Here is a 16,123-nt window from a genome sequence, read left to right on the forward strand (position 1 = left end):
GGGGGAGGGGGAACACATCTATGGTGGCTCTGTGCATTTATTGAACACCTATTATGTGCCAGGAAAAACCCGTGTCTTGCTGGAGCTCCAGAAGGGGACGAAGACACTGCAGACTCAAGGAGTCGTTCAGGTAGGAGAAGGTGGAAAGATGAGCAATGGCACAGTTGAGGGTGGGACCGGGAGGGAGGAGAGAGGAGATGCCCTTTTCAGAAGGAGGTGCGAGGGGAAGGTGCTACTGAGAAGGTGCTCTCGGAGGAAAGGAGGTCAGGGAATGAGCCGTGCATTGTCTGGGAGAAGAAGTCCCCAGCAGTGGCCAGCTCAGAGGTCCGAGAGAGCACATCCCAGCCTGTCCAAGGCACAGGGAAAGAGGGCGGTGTGGCAGGACCTGAGAGACGAGGGGAGGAAGGTGGACAGCTCCTGAGGGACTAATCAGCTAGGGCCTTACCGGAATGTTCAAATACTATTAGTCTTGTCAACCTGGCTTTATAAGTAAAATCATTGGTTCATGAGAAGGATACTTGTCAGCTGATTTATGCTAACACATTTCTCTCACAGCAGGCTAACAGGCAAAGTAAGAAAAGACTCAGTGGCACCATATGAAAATGTAAGATTTCTCCTGAAAATGTAATATGTATGATTTCTCCTGCCACAAGTAAGCCAGGGTGCAGCCCAGCACTGCAGGAACACACATTCCTCTAGTTCTTTAATGTTTCCTCCCCCGCACTAGCATGACCCCAGTTCTACCTTACAAATCCACCTGGTACAGATAATAGCTCTTGACACATGGAATCTAGAACAGATAAACCCCTCAGGAACAGTTATGGGAGTATCGATACCATGAGGGTAGGGGGGAAGTTGGGGGACAAAGGGGTGAGACGGGAAACCGACTACAATGATGGATATATTAACCCAACCCCCACCACCACCCCAGGGAGATGAACAACAGAAACGTGGGCAAAGGAAGACAGCAGAAGGTGCAATATATGAAAATAATAATAATTTATAAATTATCAGGGGTCCATGAGGGTGGGAGGGTGGGGGAGGGAGGGAAAATGGAGGGGCTGATACCAAGGGTCCAAGCAGAAAGAAAATGTTTTGGAAATGATGATGGTGACATATGTACAAATGTGTTTGATATAATTGATACATGAATTGCTACAAGAGCTGTAAGAGCCCCCCAATAAAATGGTTTATTAATTAAAAAAAAAAAAAAGATTTCTCCTGGCAAGGGTTCCAATATTACTTACCCAAAGGACAGGGTGAACCAAACAATCGTAAGCTTGATTGTATTTTCCCTGACTGGATAGTTGAAGCATCTCATAAAAGTCAGCCAAATCTGTGGAATATTAGAGAACTTTGTTTTCTTAGGCCATTTTGTCAACCACATTCCCAACCCACTCCACCAAATTATAAAGGTTTTTTTCCTTGGCCATGAATTCATTTGAATGGAATGGGAGACATAAAACGTTAATACAAACGCTGAAGGAAATCAAATACTGGAATTTTCGTTTTTCTGTGTTTTTCTTTTTTGGAGGTCAATGATAGAGTAACACAAGATTTCAATTCCCCGGGTCACCGCCAAGCTTCTTGGCCTAGCAGCTTCCCTTCCTCCACCCTGGAATGTACCGGCTGCCCTGCTGACCACAAGGGGCTTCTATTCCTGGCCCTGGTCCAGGAAGCAGGTGGCCCAGGCAGCAGGGACTGACACGGCTCTACCCTCCTCCTGTCTATTCGCAAATCCAATGAGACTGGGCCAGTCCGGGCGGGGCTTGTCACTTACGCCGTGCAATTCAGTGCGGATTCGAACAAAACACCTCTTGTACCACGTTCCTGTGTCGCTCTCGATTTCAATCAGCTCGTCTATTTGCTTTGGGGTTTTGATCCTGTTTACCTGCAAAGAGCAGCAGAGCGTAAAGGGCCGCGTCCCCCTCGCGGAAGTTGCTGCGTTTAGGTTTACAGTTCTGAAAGAAGTGAAAGCCGACGCCAAGAAAAAGCGGGTTCTTTGATAACACAGCCCAACAACAGTAACAAAACTTTTTTGGTGTCTTAGTTTTTAGCCTTGTTCCTGGGTTATTTGAGGCACCGAGTCAGAACACTGCTTTGGATGGATCGCAGCAGCTCTAGGTTCTTAGCGCTGGGGTTCCATGGTATTGTCAGCTATTAAACAAACAAACAAACAAACAAACAGACAGACAGACAGACTCCCGCCCGCGAGCCAATGCCGCCTCCTAGTGACCCCACAGGGCAGGGAAGAACTGCCCCGGGGAGTTTCTGACATTGGCTATGGTAGCAGACAGCCTCATCTTTCTCTATCAGAGCAGCTGGTGGTTTTGAACTGTGGACCTTGTGATTCGCTGTCCAATGCATAACCAATACCCGGGGCTTCTATTTTTGCCACAAGGGCTCCTATTTTCAGCTATTAGTTTATCCTAATTTAAAATTTTTCATCCCAATTTTAAATAGATGAAGACTCTGGACCCACAAATTACAGGGAAGAAACATTTGAAAGAGAATTAGGTATTAAGGGACTTTCAAGGGAAGATGTGTATAGACCTATGGTAACTAATTGGTTACTATTGAACTGCCAATCATAAGGTCAGTCGTTCAAACCCATCAGCCACTCTGCAGCCTTTCAAAGACTTACAGGTTTGGAAACCTAAAGGGGCAGTTCTTCTCTGTCCTGTGGATAGGTCACTGTGAGTCAGAATCAACAAGATGGCAGCGGCCTTCTCTCTTTGGTATGGGGAGCTGCGCAGTATGTACAGAGACTGTAAGTTGGATTCCTGCAAAGCCACACACCACAGCTTGAGAGGTGTGAAGAACAAAAAGGCACATTGAAAAGGCACATATGTGGAAGCTGCGAGGGCAGTTGAAAATGTCCAAAATGTAAGACTTCATAGCAGCGTTCATAAATATTTTGAAGATCTAAATTTTTCTTCAAATTATGCAGTAAACATTTCAGAACACATTTTAATACACAGAAGTCAGTGGATAATTTACGTTAAATGCATCAGAGGTGAGATGGATGAGTTTCTTTATAGGATAAGTTCTCTTTTTAAAGAGGCTCAGTGCACAGATGGGGAAGTTGTGCCATATAAAAATACTGGAACGTTATACTTTTAATAGAGGAGTTTGAACTCTGATGCATTCACCTTGGGTTTCAGTACTTTTGACTCCATTTATTGTACCAGACCCACTCTCAGTCGATCGATTCTGGTTCATAGTACCTGTATGGGACAGTGTGGGACTTCGCCTTTGGGTTTCTCAGGTTGTAAATGTTTACGGGAACAGAAAGGCTCATCTATCTTTGGAATAGCTGACCTTGTGGTTAGGAGTCAAACACTTAACTCACCAGGTGAAGAGGGCTCCCTATTCAGTGTTCAGTAACTCTTATTGCTGGCCTGGAACTACCTGCTAGTCAGTTAATAAAGGTGATGTGGTACGTGGGGAAAATTTCATGTTCACCTTGTTCTGTTCTTTGCATCAAAGGACACCATGTGAAGAATAACTTGGACCTAAACATTTAGTACAACACAGACTCCTTTAACTAAAGTTAGTGTGCAGGTCCTGTATCCCAGGCTAGTTAACACCACACCCAAACCTCTTGATTGATGGGGAGGTGCAGTGGAGGGTGGTATATGGCATCTGCGCTGTATCTCCAAAACTAGAGCTGATAGAGGAAAATCACTGTCATTTTTTTTTTTCTGACTCAAAAGGTCAAATATACCCAGAAACAAATCTAACACCCGAGGCACCAAAATACATACTGGGCAATGTAACCAGTCCATATATACTGGAAACCACGGGCATACAGTGGTTTCAGTTGACAGTATACAGAGCCCAACAGCGCCTTGAGAAAATAACGGAGTGAGGAAACAGTGAAGGAGCCACAGAGAGAAAGAGAGGAAGAGCGAACCATGATGGGCTAATAGGAGGCAACAGTGCCCCCCTCGGAGCAAATGCTCACAGACCCACAGTAGCAGATGCAACATCCAGAGAGATTGCCTTCTGGATTATTAAACTATCTTCCTTAGACTCAAGTGATTGAACATGCTTTCCTTTGGAACCTGCGTACGTGAGAAACATGACCCCTGAAAAATACTCCCTCGTGATCTCATGGTCTGGAGAGTGATGCCACCCTTTGTCTCTGTGATATTTTACAACCTTTCATCTGAACCTCACATTGCAGATGTTTTAATCCCGGTGCCATTTCAGAAGTTTGGCCGAGTCCAAAGTCACACAAAAACATTCACTTACATTTTTTTCTAGAAATTCTGTAAAAAATTAAAAAAAAAAAGTTATGTTTGCTTTCTGAACAATTGTGTGTGGTCTTTTTAAATACATGGCGTGCACTATAGATTAAAGCATATTTATGTTTGGATGTCCAATTGTCAACAAAATTGGTTGGGAACACCACCTGTCCACCTGTCCTAGCCTTTGCACGCTAATAAAATCAACTGACCCTAAAACAAAACAAAAACTTCCTAATGCTTTTCCCAGGGAACCCATGCAGCACAGTGGGTTAGCCATTGGCTTGCTAACAGCAACGTCAGTAGTTTGAAATTGGCAGCCACGCTGAGGGAGAAAGAAGAAGCTTTCTACTCCCACAAAGATCTACAGTCTCAGAGACCCATAGGCACAGCACTGCTCTGCCTTCTAGGGCACCTACGAGTCAGAAGTGACTGATGGCAGGGTGGGGAGGGCGGTTGGGGTTTATTTTGGAATTCTTCCCCCATCAAACTTCTATCCTTCGAGGGTCCCTGTGAGAGACCTGGCCCTGATCTTCCATCTCCCATAATGAGAGGTCAGCAAATGTTCACAGGTGACCATGATTCAAGGTCAAGTGAATCAGTTTCAATTTCAGACACCAACACTGGTTCTTATGTGATATTTAATAAAAACAAAAACAAATAAAACCAATTGTCATCCAGGTGACTGACTCTTGAAGACCCGCCCCCCACTCCCCCACCACTATATGTCAGAGAAGAGGTGTCCTCTATAGGTGTTCAATGGCTGCTCTCCCAAAAGTGGGTCTCTGGCCCCTTAAACAAGATGCCTCTGGGTGGTCTCAAACCAACATTCACTTGGCAGCTGAGCATGCTACGGTGTGTACCACCCACGGCCTCCTCCACAGTGTGGGGGTGGTGGGGAGAGAGATAAGCCATGGAAGGTCAGCTGGAAAAGTTGCACCGATGATTCGCTAGCCTCCTTTAGCTGCCAAACCTACAAGAGAAGCAATGCTTTCAACACAGCAGACAAACCGGACATGAGAGAAAAGGAAGCCAGTTCCTCTGTGAACCTGTTCTGCCTTCCCCAGCGAATCAGCACGGAATATCTGCTTTGGATCGATCCAAGGGAGGACACACAAACATATGCACACGTATCACTTCTGCTAAGGATAACTTTCAAACAGATGTTCCTGGAAAGCCTGTTAACATCCAATGCAGCCATTCTATCTTTTAAAATTTATTTTATGAATTAGGATTAATCCACATATCAAATCATCCCATAGTTCAATCAGGTACAGCAGAATTGTACATTTGCTACCACAATCAGAATCCAAACATTCTTTTTCTATATGAACCCCTTGATGTCATCACCCCTTCACCCCCCCCCCCACCTCTGTGTGCCCCCCAACCCTGATTCCACCTGTGGAGCCTATAGGTGCCTCAGTTTGACAGAGGCAGTTTGAGGGCCTTCATTGTCTTTTGAATTCTATCAGACAGGCAGTAGCCTCTGCCTGGTTATGTATTTGACACAAAGCGTTGCTCAGTTGAACATGGGATCCAAATTCCATCAGGTCACAACCATCCATGACACTTTGTGACATTTGAACATCTCCCTCCTCCCATCCCTCCCTTTCATATCACAGAGGTGTTCTTAACACTCAACATACTACTTTTAGGGGTCTCCTCTCATTTCATTAGTGTTCACTCATTCACTCACTGGAGACATGATGTATAACCTCAGACCTTCTAAGAAGTTACCATATACAGTGGGAAGTACTCTCATATATGCCTATATACAACGGGAGAGAAACGTTGTACAGAACACTTGACTTCGGGGGCAGGGGGAAGGCTTCATGGGCGGGGAAGTTTGAGTGGAGGCTTCTGGGAAAGAAAATCTTCCATGTATGTCAACTGCTCGGAGGACATCCCAAGTGGGAGGAACAGAAAGTGCAAACACCCAGGAGTGTGAGAAAAAAGCGTCTTGGGCAACTAGGAAGAGTGGGCTACCTGAAGACAAACACAAGGTCGAAGGGTCTTCAGTGATGAAGGCTGAGCCAGAGCAGAAGCAGGACTCGCAGTGACAGCCAAAGGCGGCACGTGTCCAATTTGCACTAATGTAGCCTGACTTTCCCCAGCGAGAATGAACTTTATTTTTACAATATGGAAAAGCACCCATCCGGATGGAACACCAGTGCCAGATCATCTGGTAAAATAGCAGGTAGTAGGAACACCAGTGCCAGATCATCTGGTAAAATAGCAGGTAGTAGGAGCTGAACCTTAGTAGCCTAGTGGTTTTGTGTTGGGCTGTGATCTGAAAGGTCAGCTGTTTGAAACCACCCGCAGGTCCAAGGGAGAAGACAGGGCTTTCTACTCCCGTCCACAGTGACAGTGTCAGAAGCTCACAGAGGCAGTTCTATTCTACTCTGTCCTATCGGGTCACCAGGAGTCGGCATCCCCTCGACGGCAGCACGTTCGGTTTTGGTTTGAGGAGCTGAATGACTCGTGTCGCTGAGAGAGCAGAACTGGCACATAAGCAGGGGTCAGACAGGCAGGGCCTTGTTGGCCTGTTTGAGGATTTTTGTCTTTATGCTGAGAGCAACGAGAAGCCAGTAAAGTGTGGGTTGTGGTAGGTGCTATGTGCATGCATGTGTAATCTAATGAGATATTCATGCTGTCCAACTAGATCATGTTGAAACTACAAACTTGGATCACCTTTTTCTGGCTTCCCATATGCCTGTCTTCCTTTACCAAATTCTGATTTAATATTAATTGTTGAGCTAAGAAATGGCCACACGTGAAAAAGCAGCCATGCATGTAGAACTGTTATGGAAGACAATGTACATTATACTATTCATTGTCCCCTTCAATCAGGTCTGTGAATAAACTCCTCTCAATTTAGAACTTGAGTAAAGTTGATCTTTCCATAAAATTGATAGTTTGCATTAAATTTGAATTGAAAGTGATGTACCATAAATACTTGTGTATAAGCCGTTTTCCAGCACATTTTTAATGCAGTTTTTGTGGTAAAATTAGGTGCCTCAGCTGATATTCGGGTTGGCTTATACTCGAGTATATACGGTAATTAAAAGTCATTACATTGATCTTCAGCCTTTGTTATCCAGAAAGCTAGAGTTCCTGAGCTGGGGCAAAAGGTTTGGGCTTGACTACTAATCTAACTGTTGGCAGTTGGAATCCCCTCAGCAGTGCCACAGAAGACGGGTCTGCTGACCTGCTAATTCTGTAAGAACAGACACAAGGGCTCTGCTCTGTACCACAGGGGCTCCCGGGAGTGGGAACCACCTTGCTGCAGTGACCGTTTGGGATCTGGAAATACAAAGCTTAGTTTTAGGCGCAGTTACTTTGCTTTGATCCTCTAGTAACATTGTTCTCTCCTTTTGAACCCCAGGAAATCACTTTACGATTTTACCAAGTATCTCACAGTCTGTGAAGGCCTCAGAGTTACAAAGGAGAACGCTGGCATCTCAGAGAAAAGGCCACAGGTGGCCATGACGGAGGGCTTTGGTGGGAGTAGGGGGCGCGGCTGGAAGAGGCAATGAGGACTCCCTCTTGGTCCTCCATGTGGAAGCCCGGAGAGCAGCATGCCCGCTAATGAGGGCTCAGAATTTGGTGCCACTCAGTGCCATGAAAAATACCCACGGTTGATTTGGGCTTTTGTTTCAATCTGATAAAGTTTATCTTTTACCAAGAGTGTTTGTACGTTTTCATTCAATTAATAAGCTACCGCATGTATTTTCAATTTTGACTTGCTTTAAGACTTCATTTATAAAATTCCTTTACTACTTGTCTCCTATAAATGAACTACATCTTCCTTCTTCTTCTAATGTTTAGTGTTTTTCAAAATTATAGAACTTATAGCTAATCTCAAGGGGTTATTTTTATATTTTTTCAAAAGCCTACATGTTCATAAGAGGAATTTTGTGCACGATTATCCCCTTGAGTGCACAAAACTGTTATGGAATGTTAAAAAAGAGAAAATTTCATATTTAATGAAAGATATTTAATATTCACATAAGATGTTACTATATTTCAACCATTATACCTACTCCTTACTTATCAACAAGACCATTTCCCAATAGCTGTGATGTGACAATGGAGGAGGATTACATCAGATCACAAAAGGGAGGATGACTATATCATTACATAATGGCCAAATTACAACATTACATAATTGCCAGTTTGTAATTATATAACTACGAAATTGTCCATTAACGTACTGCCAAACCACTGAGAATCAGGGCCTGGTTGGCCCATAAACTTAACTATCACCGCCAGTGTTCTTTCACCCCACACCCTGGCACGTGTTACTGCCAGATATTATCTTGTTAATATGCAAAACAGATGGAGTTTTGACTACTGTCATTAATGTACAATGTCAGATAACGAGACAGTCAACAAGTGAGAAGGCGTACATAGAAATCCATGTGCTAATGACTTGTTTCTTGAGTGTTTAACTTTGTGTCATGTTGGTTTGCATACAGCAAGTCACTTTTGCAAGAGAGGTACCTGGGTGGTATCTTTTGGGGTGGGGTGGGGTGGGGGTGGCAGTGTTCTTCCATACGATAGGAAACCTGGTGGTGTAGTGGTTTATACATCGTGTTGCTAACCACAAGGTCAGCACTTCAAAACCTCCAGCAGCTCCACAGGAGTTAAGACGAGGCTTTTTCACTCCCATAAAGCTTTACTCCCAACTCCCATAGATATTGGAAGCCCACAAGGGGAGGCGTACCTATAGGGTCTCTCTGCGTCTGAATCAACTCAAGGGCAGCGAATTTCCATGGATGAGAATGTCTTTCTGTTGCTTTAAGTGAACAAGTGATCTGGTTTTCAAGCTGGAAGGATCTTCTTGTTAGGAATCTGATAGATTTCTATAGGCTGATGTAGGAGCCCTGGTGGTGTAGTGGTTCCTTGTTGGGCTGCTAACCATAAGGTCAGCTGTTTGAGACCACCAGAAGCTCCTCAGGAGAAAGATGGGGCTCTCTACTCCCATAAAGAGTTACAATCTTGGAGACTCACAGGGACAGTTCTACCCTGCCCTACAGGGCCACTATGAGCCAGCACTGACTCGATGGGAGTGAGTTTGGTTTTTCACTTATATGCTTACATACTCTTTTAATTAAGGAGACATTTTTAATAGGGCTTGGTTTGGTCTCTTTAGGAAGCCCAGGTTTCAGGCGTTGCCTTACGCCTTACACCAAGCTTTCCTCAGGTGGGTTGTCAATGAGAACTCGTATCGGATCCCCCAACAAACTCAGTGAAACCCGATACAACCCATGGGAGGCCTGACGAGGTAAGAAGTAGGACACACCTGGAGAAGGCAAGACCATTAGCCAGTCATGAGTCCCCAGGGTGCTACCGCAGAGCCCAGCTTTTTCTTGCTATCTCTGTTTGCTGACTCCCCCTCTCCCAATACACATATACACGCATACTCCTGTGTGTCTGTGTGCATACATTAACAAATGTGTGCAAATACAAACGACTGCTGGTTCTGGAATAAAGTGTGGCTGAAATGATGTTAACTATCCTCATCCATTTTCTCATTTGATAGTCTCTATAATTCCACCAGTTAGAGGATAGGATAGCTCTTTGGGGAATAAGGAAAACAAAGCTCAGAACATTGGTGTTATTTGTCCATGTCACACAGCAAGTCAGTGATCTACACAGATTTTTGGGCCCAGTTACTTTTACCACAAGGCTTAGGTTCTCAACCAGGCTCCGAGACCTTCAGACCAAACAGAATGCACTGACTGAGCAGCACGTGGAAATGTGAGAAGGTTTAAAGATGTCTGTGGGGAAATTCCTTTATCTGTTCATTCCATTTTTCTGCAAACGTATGGAAGCCCCTCTGTATGTTTCAGAGAACGGTCATGTCGAGTGGCGGGTTTGTCACAGCACCCAAGGGGGTCTAATAGAAACCTGGAGCCCTCTTCCCAGCAAGTGGAGAAGAATCAACCTGGGGTCCCTACACCAAGAGCCTCCTGTCTCTAACTATTGAAGCCAGGGGTCAGCGAAGTCTGAGATTACAATGAGGTCTCTCCTTCACCCCATAAATCAGCTTCGTGTTATCCTAAATAGGCAAAGTCCCAGGTTGACAAATTATGGCCTGTGAGCCACATCGGGCCCCTTGCCTGTTTCTGTAAATAAAGATTTAGTGGAACACGGCCACATGGATTCATTTCTATCTTGTCTTTGGCTGCTTTTGTGCTAGCGTGGCAGAGCCAGGTGGTACAATAGAGACCACAGGGCCCACGGAGCAAAACTGTTCACGATCTAGCCCTTCGACGCAGGTGCTGAGCGTGGTGCTGAGATTCCCCGAGGAGCAGCACTCACCGTGAAGACCTTCTCAGGCTGGCCCCGTGCTCTCATGTTCGTGTCATGAATTAACTTCAGGATCATCCAAGCTTCGTCATGTTTCCCGACCTAAGAAATACAAGGAGACAGCAAAGGGCTAAGAAGGGAGTCACTTCCGTTTCCTGACTTTCCTGTGACCGTCCACCTCCTACTGTCAGGCCGAACTGGATGGACTTGTGCAGCTAAGTTTAGGTAGTCTCATCGGAGCTGGAGCCCCCTGGGATATCATTGAGTAAATTGCCAATTGAATGGATGGGTCTAGAGCAAGGCATTGCACGTCTGGATGGTAGAAACTAATTTATAAAACCCTAAGCCCTGCCCTCCTCATTGAGTGAAAGTTACTTGCTTAGGGAGGCGCAGGAGGGCTTTCTGGCCCCGAGGCAGCATGTTGCTGCACCATCATGGAAAGCACATCTCCTTGAGACCCAACCTTCCGTCGCACCCTAGTAGAAAGAAGTAGATCCCCGACAAGGCAAATATACTTTCCTAGAATTCACAAGGAGCGTTTCCCACGCAGGGTACTTGAGCATTTCAAATAATAAGCATTACCTCCAACAAGAAACGGGGGCTTTCAGGCATGAAGGTGAGGGCCACCACGGCGCAGACACAAGGGAGCGCGCAGACGATGACGAACACACGCCAGCTGTGGAACTGGTAGGCCGACCCCATGCTGAAGCTCCAGCCTGGAAAAAGAGGGCAGGACGCGCATAAGGGGAGGCTCCTTCTTCTCAGGCTGCCTACTGGGAAATGAGGTCGCCACAGCCATCGTCTTACTGGCCACAGAAGCAGGGGCGGGGCCTCACCCACAATGCCCCGCTCCACTGGAGGACACTGAGAGCAGCCCCAAGCGGAAAAGTCTGTGAACCTAAGACAATGGCCTTCAGGAGCAGGTGCAACATGTGTTCACGTACCACTGAATTCCAAGTCCACGGTGGAGTAATCTGAGACAATGCTTATTTCTAAAGAGTCGCTATGCCACTGTTTGTTCTTCCAAATCATGCTCCATCCTCCCCCCCCCCACCCCATGGTTGTGAGACAGGAGACCGTCCTCTTGGTACTGTGTCCACTGTACTCTCTTGCTCACTACTTTTATATTTGACTTGAATCAAGGACATACCAGCCGAGAACAAAGGGTGGGAGGTGGGGTTGAGGTACTCCCTCCCACCTGCTTCCCTTCTCTTTTCCTCTCAGCGGGGTTGGCCCCCCACCCCCGGGATTTTCTCCATGTACACACAGTGCAACCGACCAAGAGGACTGTAAATCTGTAAGAGGTATTTTTATTACAACAAGAAAAGCATACTGTCCTGGGATGGCAAGAGAAATCCCTTCAAGACCTGTAAGGAAGCCGCTATGGGAATGCCTCCCTCATGGCTGAAGGCTGATGGCGACCATAGTTGTAAATGAGAATTAATGAGGGCGTATCCAGTAGACTGGAAAATGCAGAGTAGATTTATGGAGGCACAGATGGATTGTATGAGGTAACATTGTAATTCTAATAATGCTTGGTTCCGGGAAGGCTTTATAGGAACAAAAGTCAGGTAGTCTAAATCCCAACCCAAGAGAGAGTAGTACAATTATTCTTTGTAAACACAGGAGCCAACTGAGAGGCTTAGAGGTCATTTATGGAGGTGACGTAACTCTTGGCCACAAAGCCCGAGTAACACGTCAGAATCATCTCCATCAGGATTCAAGGCAGGATCTTCTACATCGGCGCATAGCTTCAAGGGTAAATCAGAAAGCATTGCTACAGAGTCATAGAAAACTGGCTGACCGGTGTCATAGTTACACAAGTTCATGTCAACTTGATAAATAAGAACGAAGGGGTAGAGTCGAGCCTGTTAATCAGATCACAGCCTGGTGATCCCTTCTTGTGGACAGGGCCTTCTCATGAGGATTCTGGGACTTCATCTCTTCCTCCCTGGAGGTGGGACACACACTCTCTCTGCTGCACATTCCTCATGTGCACAAGCCACATGGAGCCTGCTGATGGCAGCCAGAGCCCTGAAAATGCTTCCACTGCCATTGGACCCACTGGACTTTCTACCTACCGGCCCATGATCTTCCTGCATTCAGCATCATTGCATGCATTGTGTGAGTCTGAAGAGGAATTCATGGGCTAATATGGGAATTATGGGCCAATACAGAACTTATGGACTTTATCTGGACTGAACTGGAATTTTTTATATTAATTTTATTTGGGAGGAGGCTCTTAAAGCTCTTATCACAATCCATATATATATATCCATTGTGTCAAACACATCTGAACATATGTTGTCATCATCTTTTTCAAAACATTTCCTTTCAACTTGAGCCCTCACTGTCAGCTCCTCATTTTCACTTTTCCTTCTTCTCCATCCCTCCCTCCCCCATGTCCCCTTGAATTCTCCCAGGACAGCCCTGGCTACCTTCGAAGAATGAGTAGGTGCATGTTGTGATGGAAAAATAATTCCTTGGCACAACTTACCTAGCCTTTGTCTCACCAATGTATTTTCAGCTTCCTTAAAATTTCTTAATAAAAAACTCCCATGATTTTCCTGTATCCTTTGAGAAAATCTATCATAATTACCTCTTGGAAATAACCCCAAACAGTCCTATAACCTTCTGAGCCAACCTCTGCCTTACATTTCACTGACCCAGTAGATCACCTCAGAAACCACTGTTTTGGTTGGATCTGCAATTTAAGGCATCTTAACAAAATGAAAGTAAATGAGAAAACTTGCCTGCGGCTGTCACTGATGACAGAAATATGTTGAAACACTTTTGGGGGTGGGGTGAATAAATCTGTTTTGTATTAATCAGAACCTTACTAGTAATACTTTTTGACATATTCTGATACACTTGTTTAACCATCAAATGTGTTTATAAATGATGCAAACTTGAATGACATACTATTTCAATCTTAGATTAATAAAAATGTCATGGACTTATACTAAAGGTGGATTCTGTGGATTATCGGTTGACTATGCTGTTAACATTCAATCCCACTGCCATCGAGTCAGTTCTTACTCAGAGCGACCTTACAGGACAGAGTGGAACAGGCCCTGCTGGTTTCCAAGTCGGTACAGCTATGGGAGTGGAAAGCCTCATCTTATTCTATAGAGAAGCTGGTGGTTTTGAGCTGCTGACCTTGTGGTTAGTAGCCCAACAGATAACCTACTATGCCACCAGGGCTTAATCTCCAAGTTTTATGCAGCAGAATTCAAATGTCTCAAGTTTCCAAACAGCAGGAGACATCCTATGGTGGAATGAAGAAAACGCATCTTGTTCACTTCACATCTGATCTTCTTGCTTCTTTACAAAGAACTTGTTGTTTTCACTTTAAAAAAAATCATTGTATTAAGGGTTCTTACAGCTCTTATCACAATCCATCCATCCATCTATTGTGTCAAGCACATTTGCACATATGTTTCCACCATCCTTTTCAAAACAGTCTCTTTCTACTTAAGCACTTGGTATCAGCTCATCCCCCTCCCCACCCAAATCACTAACCCTTGTTAATTTATATATATTTTTTCATGTCTTATACCAACCGCTGTTTCCCTTCACCCACTTTTCTGTTGGTCATCCCCCTGGAAGGGGATTATATGTAGATTATTGTGATTAGTTCCCCCTTTCTGACCCCACCTTCCCCTTCCCTTCCTGGTATCCCTACTCTCATTATTGGTCCTGAGGGGGTTTATCTGTCCTGGATTCCCTGTGTTGTGAGCTCTTATCTGTAACAGTGTACATGCTCTGGTCTAGCCAGATCTGTAAAGTAGAATTGGGGTCATGATATAGGGGGGGGGTGAGGGTGGGAGGAAGCATTAAAAACTAGAGGAAAGTTGTATGTTTCATCGGTGCTATACTGCACCCTGACTGGCTCAACTCCTCCCTGTGACGCTTCTGTAAGGGGATGTCCAACTGTCTACAGATGGGCTTTGGGTCTCCACTCTGCCCACCCCCTCATTCACATTGATATGATTTTTTGTTCTGGGTCTTTGATACCTGATCCCATCGACACCTCAAGATCACACAGGCTGGTGTGCTTCTTCCATGTGGGCTTTGTTCTTACCTAGATAGCTGCTTGTTTATCTTCAAGCCTTTAAAACCCCAGACTCTGTATCTTTTGATAGCCAGGCACCATCAGAATGGCTTATGCACCCATTTTGTCTTCAGCAATTGTATCAGGAAGGTGAACATCACAGAATGCTGGGTTATCAGAACAAAGTGTTCTTGAGTTGAGGGAGTACTTGACAAAGAACTTGTTTTGTAAAGACTTTAAATCTTATTACTTTAAGTACTGGCTAAACAATAAAAGCCTGCGTTGGTTAAGCTGAGCAAACACAACGTTTTAATTGTCAGACGAGAGGACAGTCTGCAGGCACAAACTGAATACACGCTAAAGCACAAGGACAAAGAGGCAAGGTAAGTGATAAGAAGGTCTCTGGTTCTTCTGTGAACATAAATTGGTTCAGAAGATGTAATTTTACAAATTAGATGGTGTCCTCTCGCCTTACTATTTCCAGATGCCTCTCCAAAGGCTTCAGGGCTCTCCCTGGACAGCTGGGAGTAGGAATATTGCCCCTCTCCTTCCCGCACAGCTCATGAGTGGGTAGAGAGACGGATACCAATGTGACTGCAGTGTAGCAGATTCCAGCCTATAGAAGAAGTTGAACTACGAATAACAATCTGAGCCCAGGGGAGTCCAGGTCTGCTCAGTTCCAGGTGCAGCTTCTTTGGGTATCAATTCTCAGCTCTAGCAGCTAAAGTTTAGGACAGTCTTTGCTGCTCAGCCCCTTCTCTACTTGGTGAGCTGTGAAGCCAATCTTCTGGTCCCTAGCTTGATGAGTGTGTGTGTGCGTGCTTGTGTGAGTGTGCATACACCCATACTCTCCCTTTACCCTTCTCTCTCTACATTTTTTTGAAATATGATTTTCCTCTTAGTCTTCAAAATGATTTTGTATCCTTTTTTGGGGGGCGTGGAGTCTCCAACTGACCACCCCCTCCTTGTACTTGACCCCACCTTGTAGTTCTTGAGAAATAAATGCAGAGAGAATTTCATGCCTTCTGTTTTCTCATTCCTAACCCTACACACCCATCTAAATCCAGGCCGTCCCTGTGCTTACAGCAGGTGAACTGTTCGTGAGCTCTCATTGAAGGCCGACCTTTCCACTTGGGTTCTGGGTCCCATTCTGTGATAGTTACATAATCTGGTGTCAATTTGAGGATTCAGAGTGAAGGGGTGGAGTCTAGCCTGTCAATCAGGTAGTAGCTTGAAGACCTCATTTGAAGGCGCTAAGGAGATAATAACTCACTGGAGGTGGGACACGTGCTCACTCCCTGGGAGACATTCCTGTGGAGAAGATACATGGGGAGAGGCTGATGGAGCCAGATCCCTGGAGCTGGAGAAGCCACTCGGATACCTCTGCCAGAGCTGAGATGCTTACAAATCCACTGGATCCACAAGACTTCCCACCCACTGGCCTGTGATCTTCCTGCATTCAGCATCATTGCATGTGTTTCATGAGTCTGAAGAGGACTTTATG

At 45.2% G+C, this 16,123-nt stretch overlaps 1 protein-coding gene across 1 annotated transcript in view; it reads right to left on the minus strand.

The window, feature by feature from the left end:
• SV2C (synaptic vesicle glycoprotein 2C) overlaps positions 1-16,123 on the minus strand; it is a 267,398-nt gene that overhangs the window by 29,800 nt on the left and 221,475 nt on the right. Inside the window, exons 4-7 of the mRNA XM_004703529.2 lie at positions 11,148-11,281; positions 10,578-10,667; positions 1,781-1,891; positions 1,248-1,336 (exon numbers count right to left, since the gene is read on the minus strand). Coding sequence (XP_004703586.1) covers positions 1,248-1,336; positions 1,781-1,891; positions 10,578-10,667; positions 11,148-11,281 — 424 coding nt within the window. The remainder of the gene's footprint in view (positions 1-1,247; positions 1,337-1,780; positions 1,892-10,577; positions 10,668-11,147; positions 11,282-16,123) is intronic.

The sequence above is a fragment of the Echinops telfairi genome, unplaced genomic scaffold, assembly GCF_000313985.2.
Source record: "Echinops telfairi isolate 266 unplaced genomic scaffold, ASM31398v2 ScPeMD7_7469;HRSCAF=8507_1, whole genome shotgun sequence".
In the NCBI taxonomy this organism is placed as follows: Eukaryota; Metazoa; Chordata; class Mammalia; order Afrosoricida; family Tenrecidae; genus Echinops; species Echinops telfairi.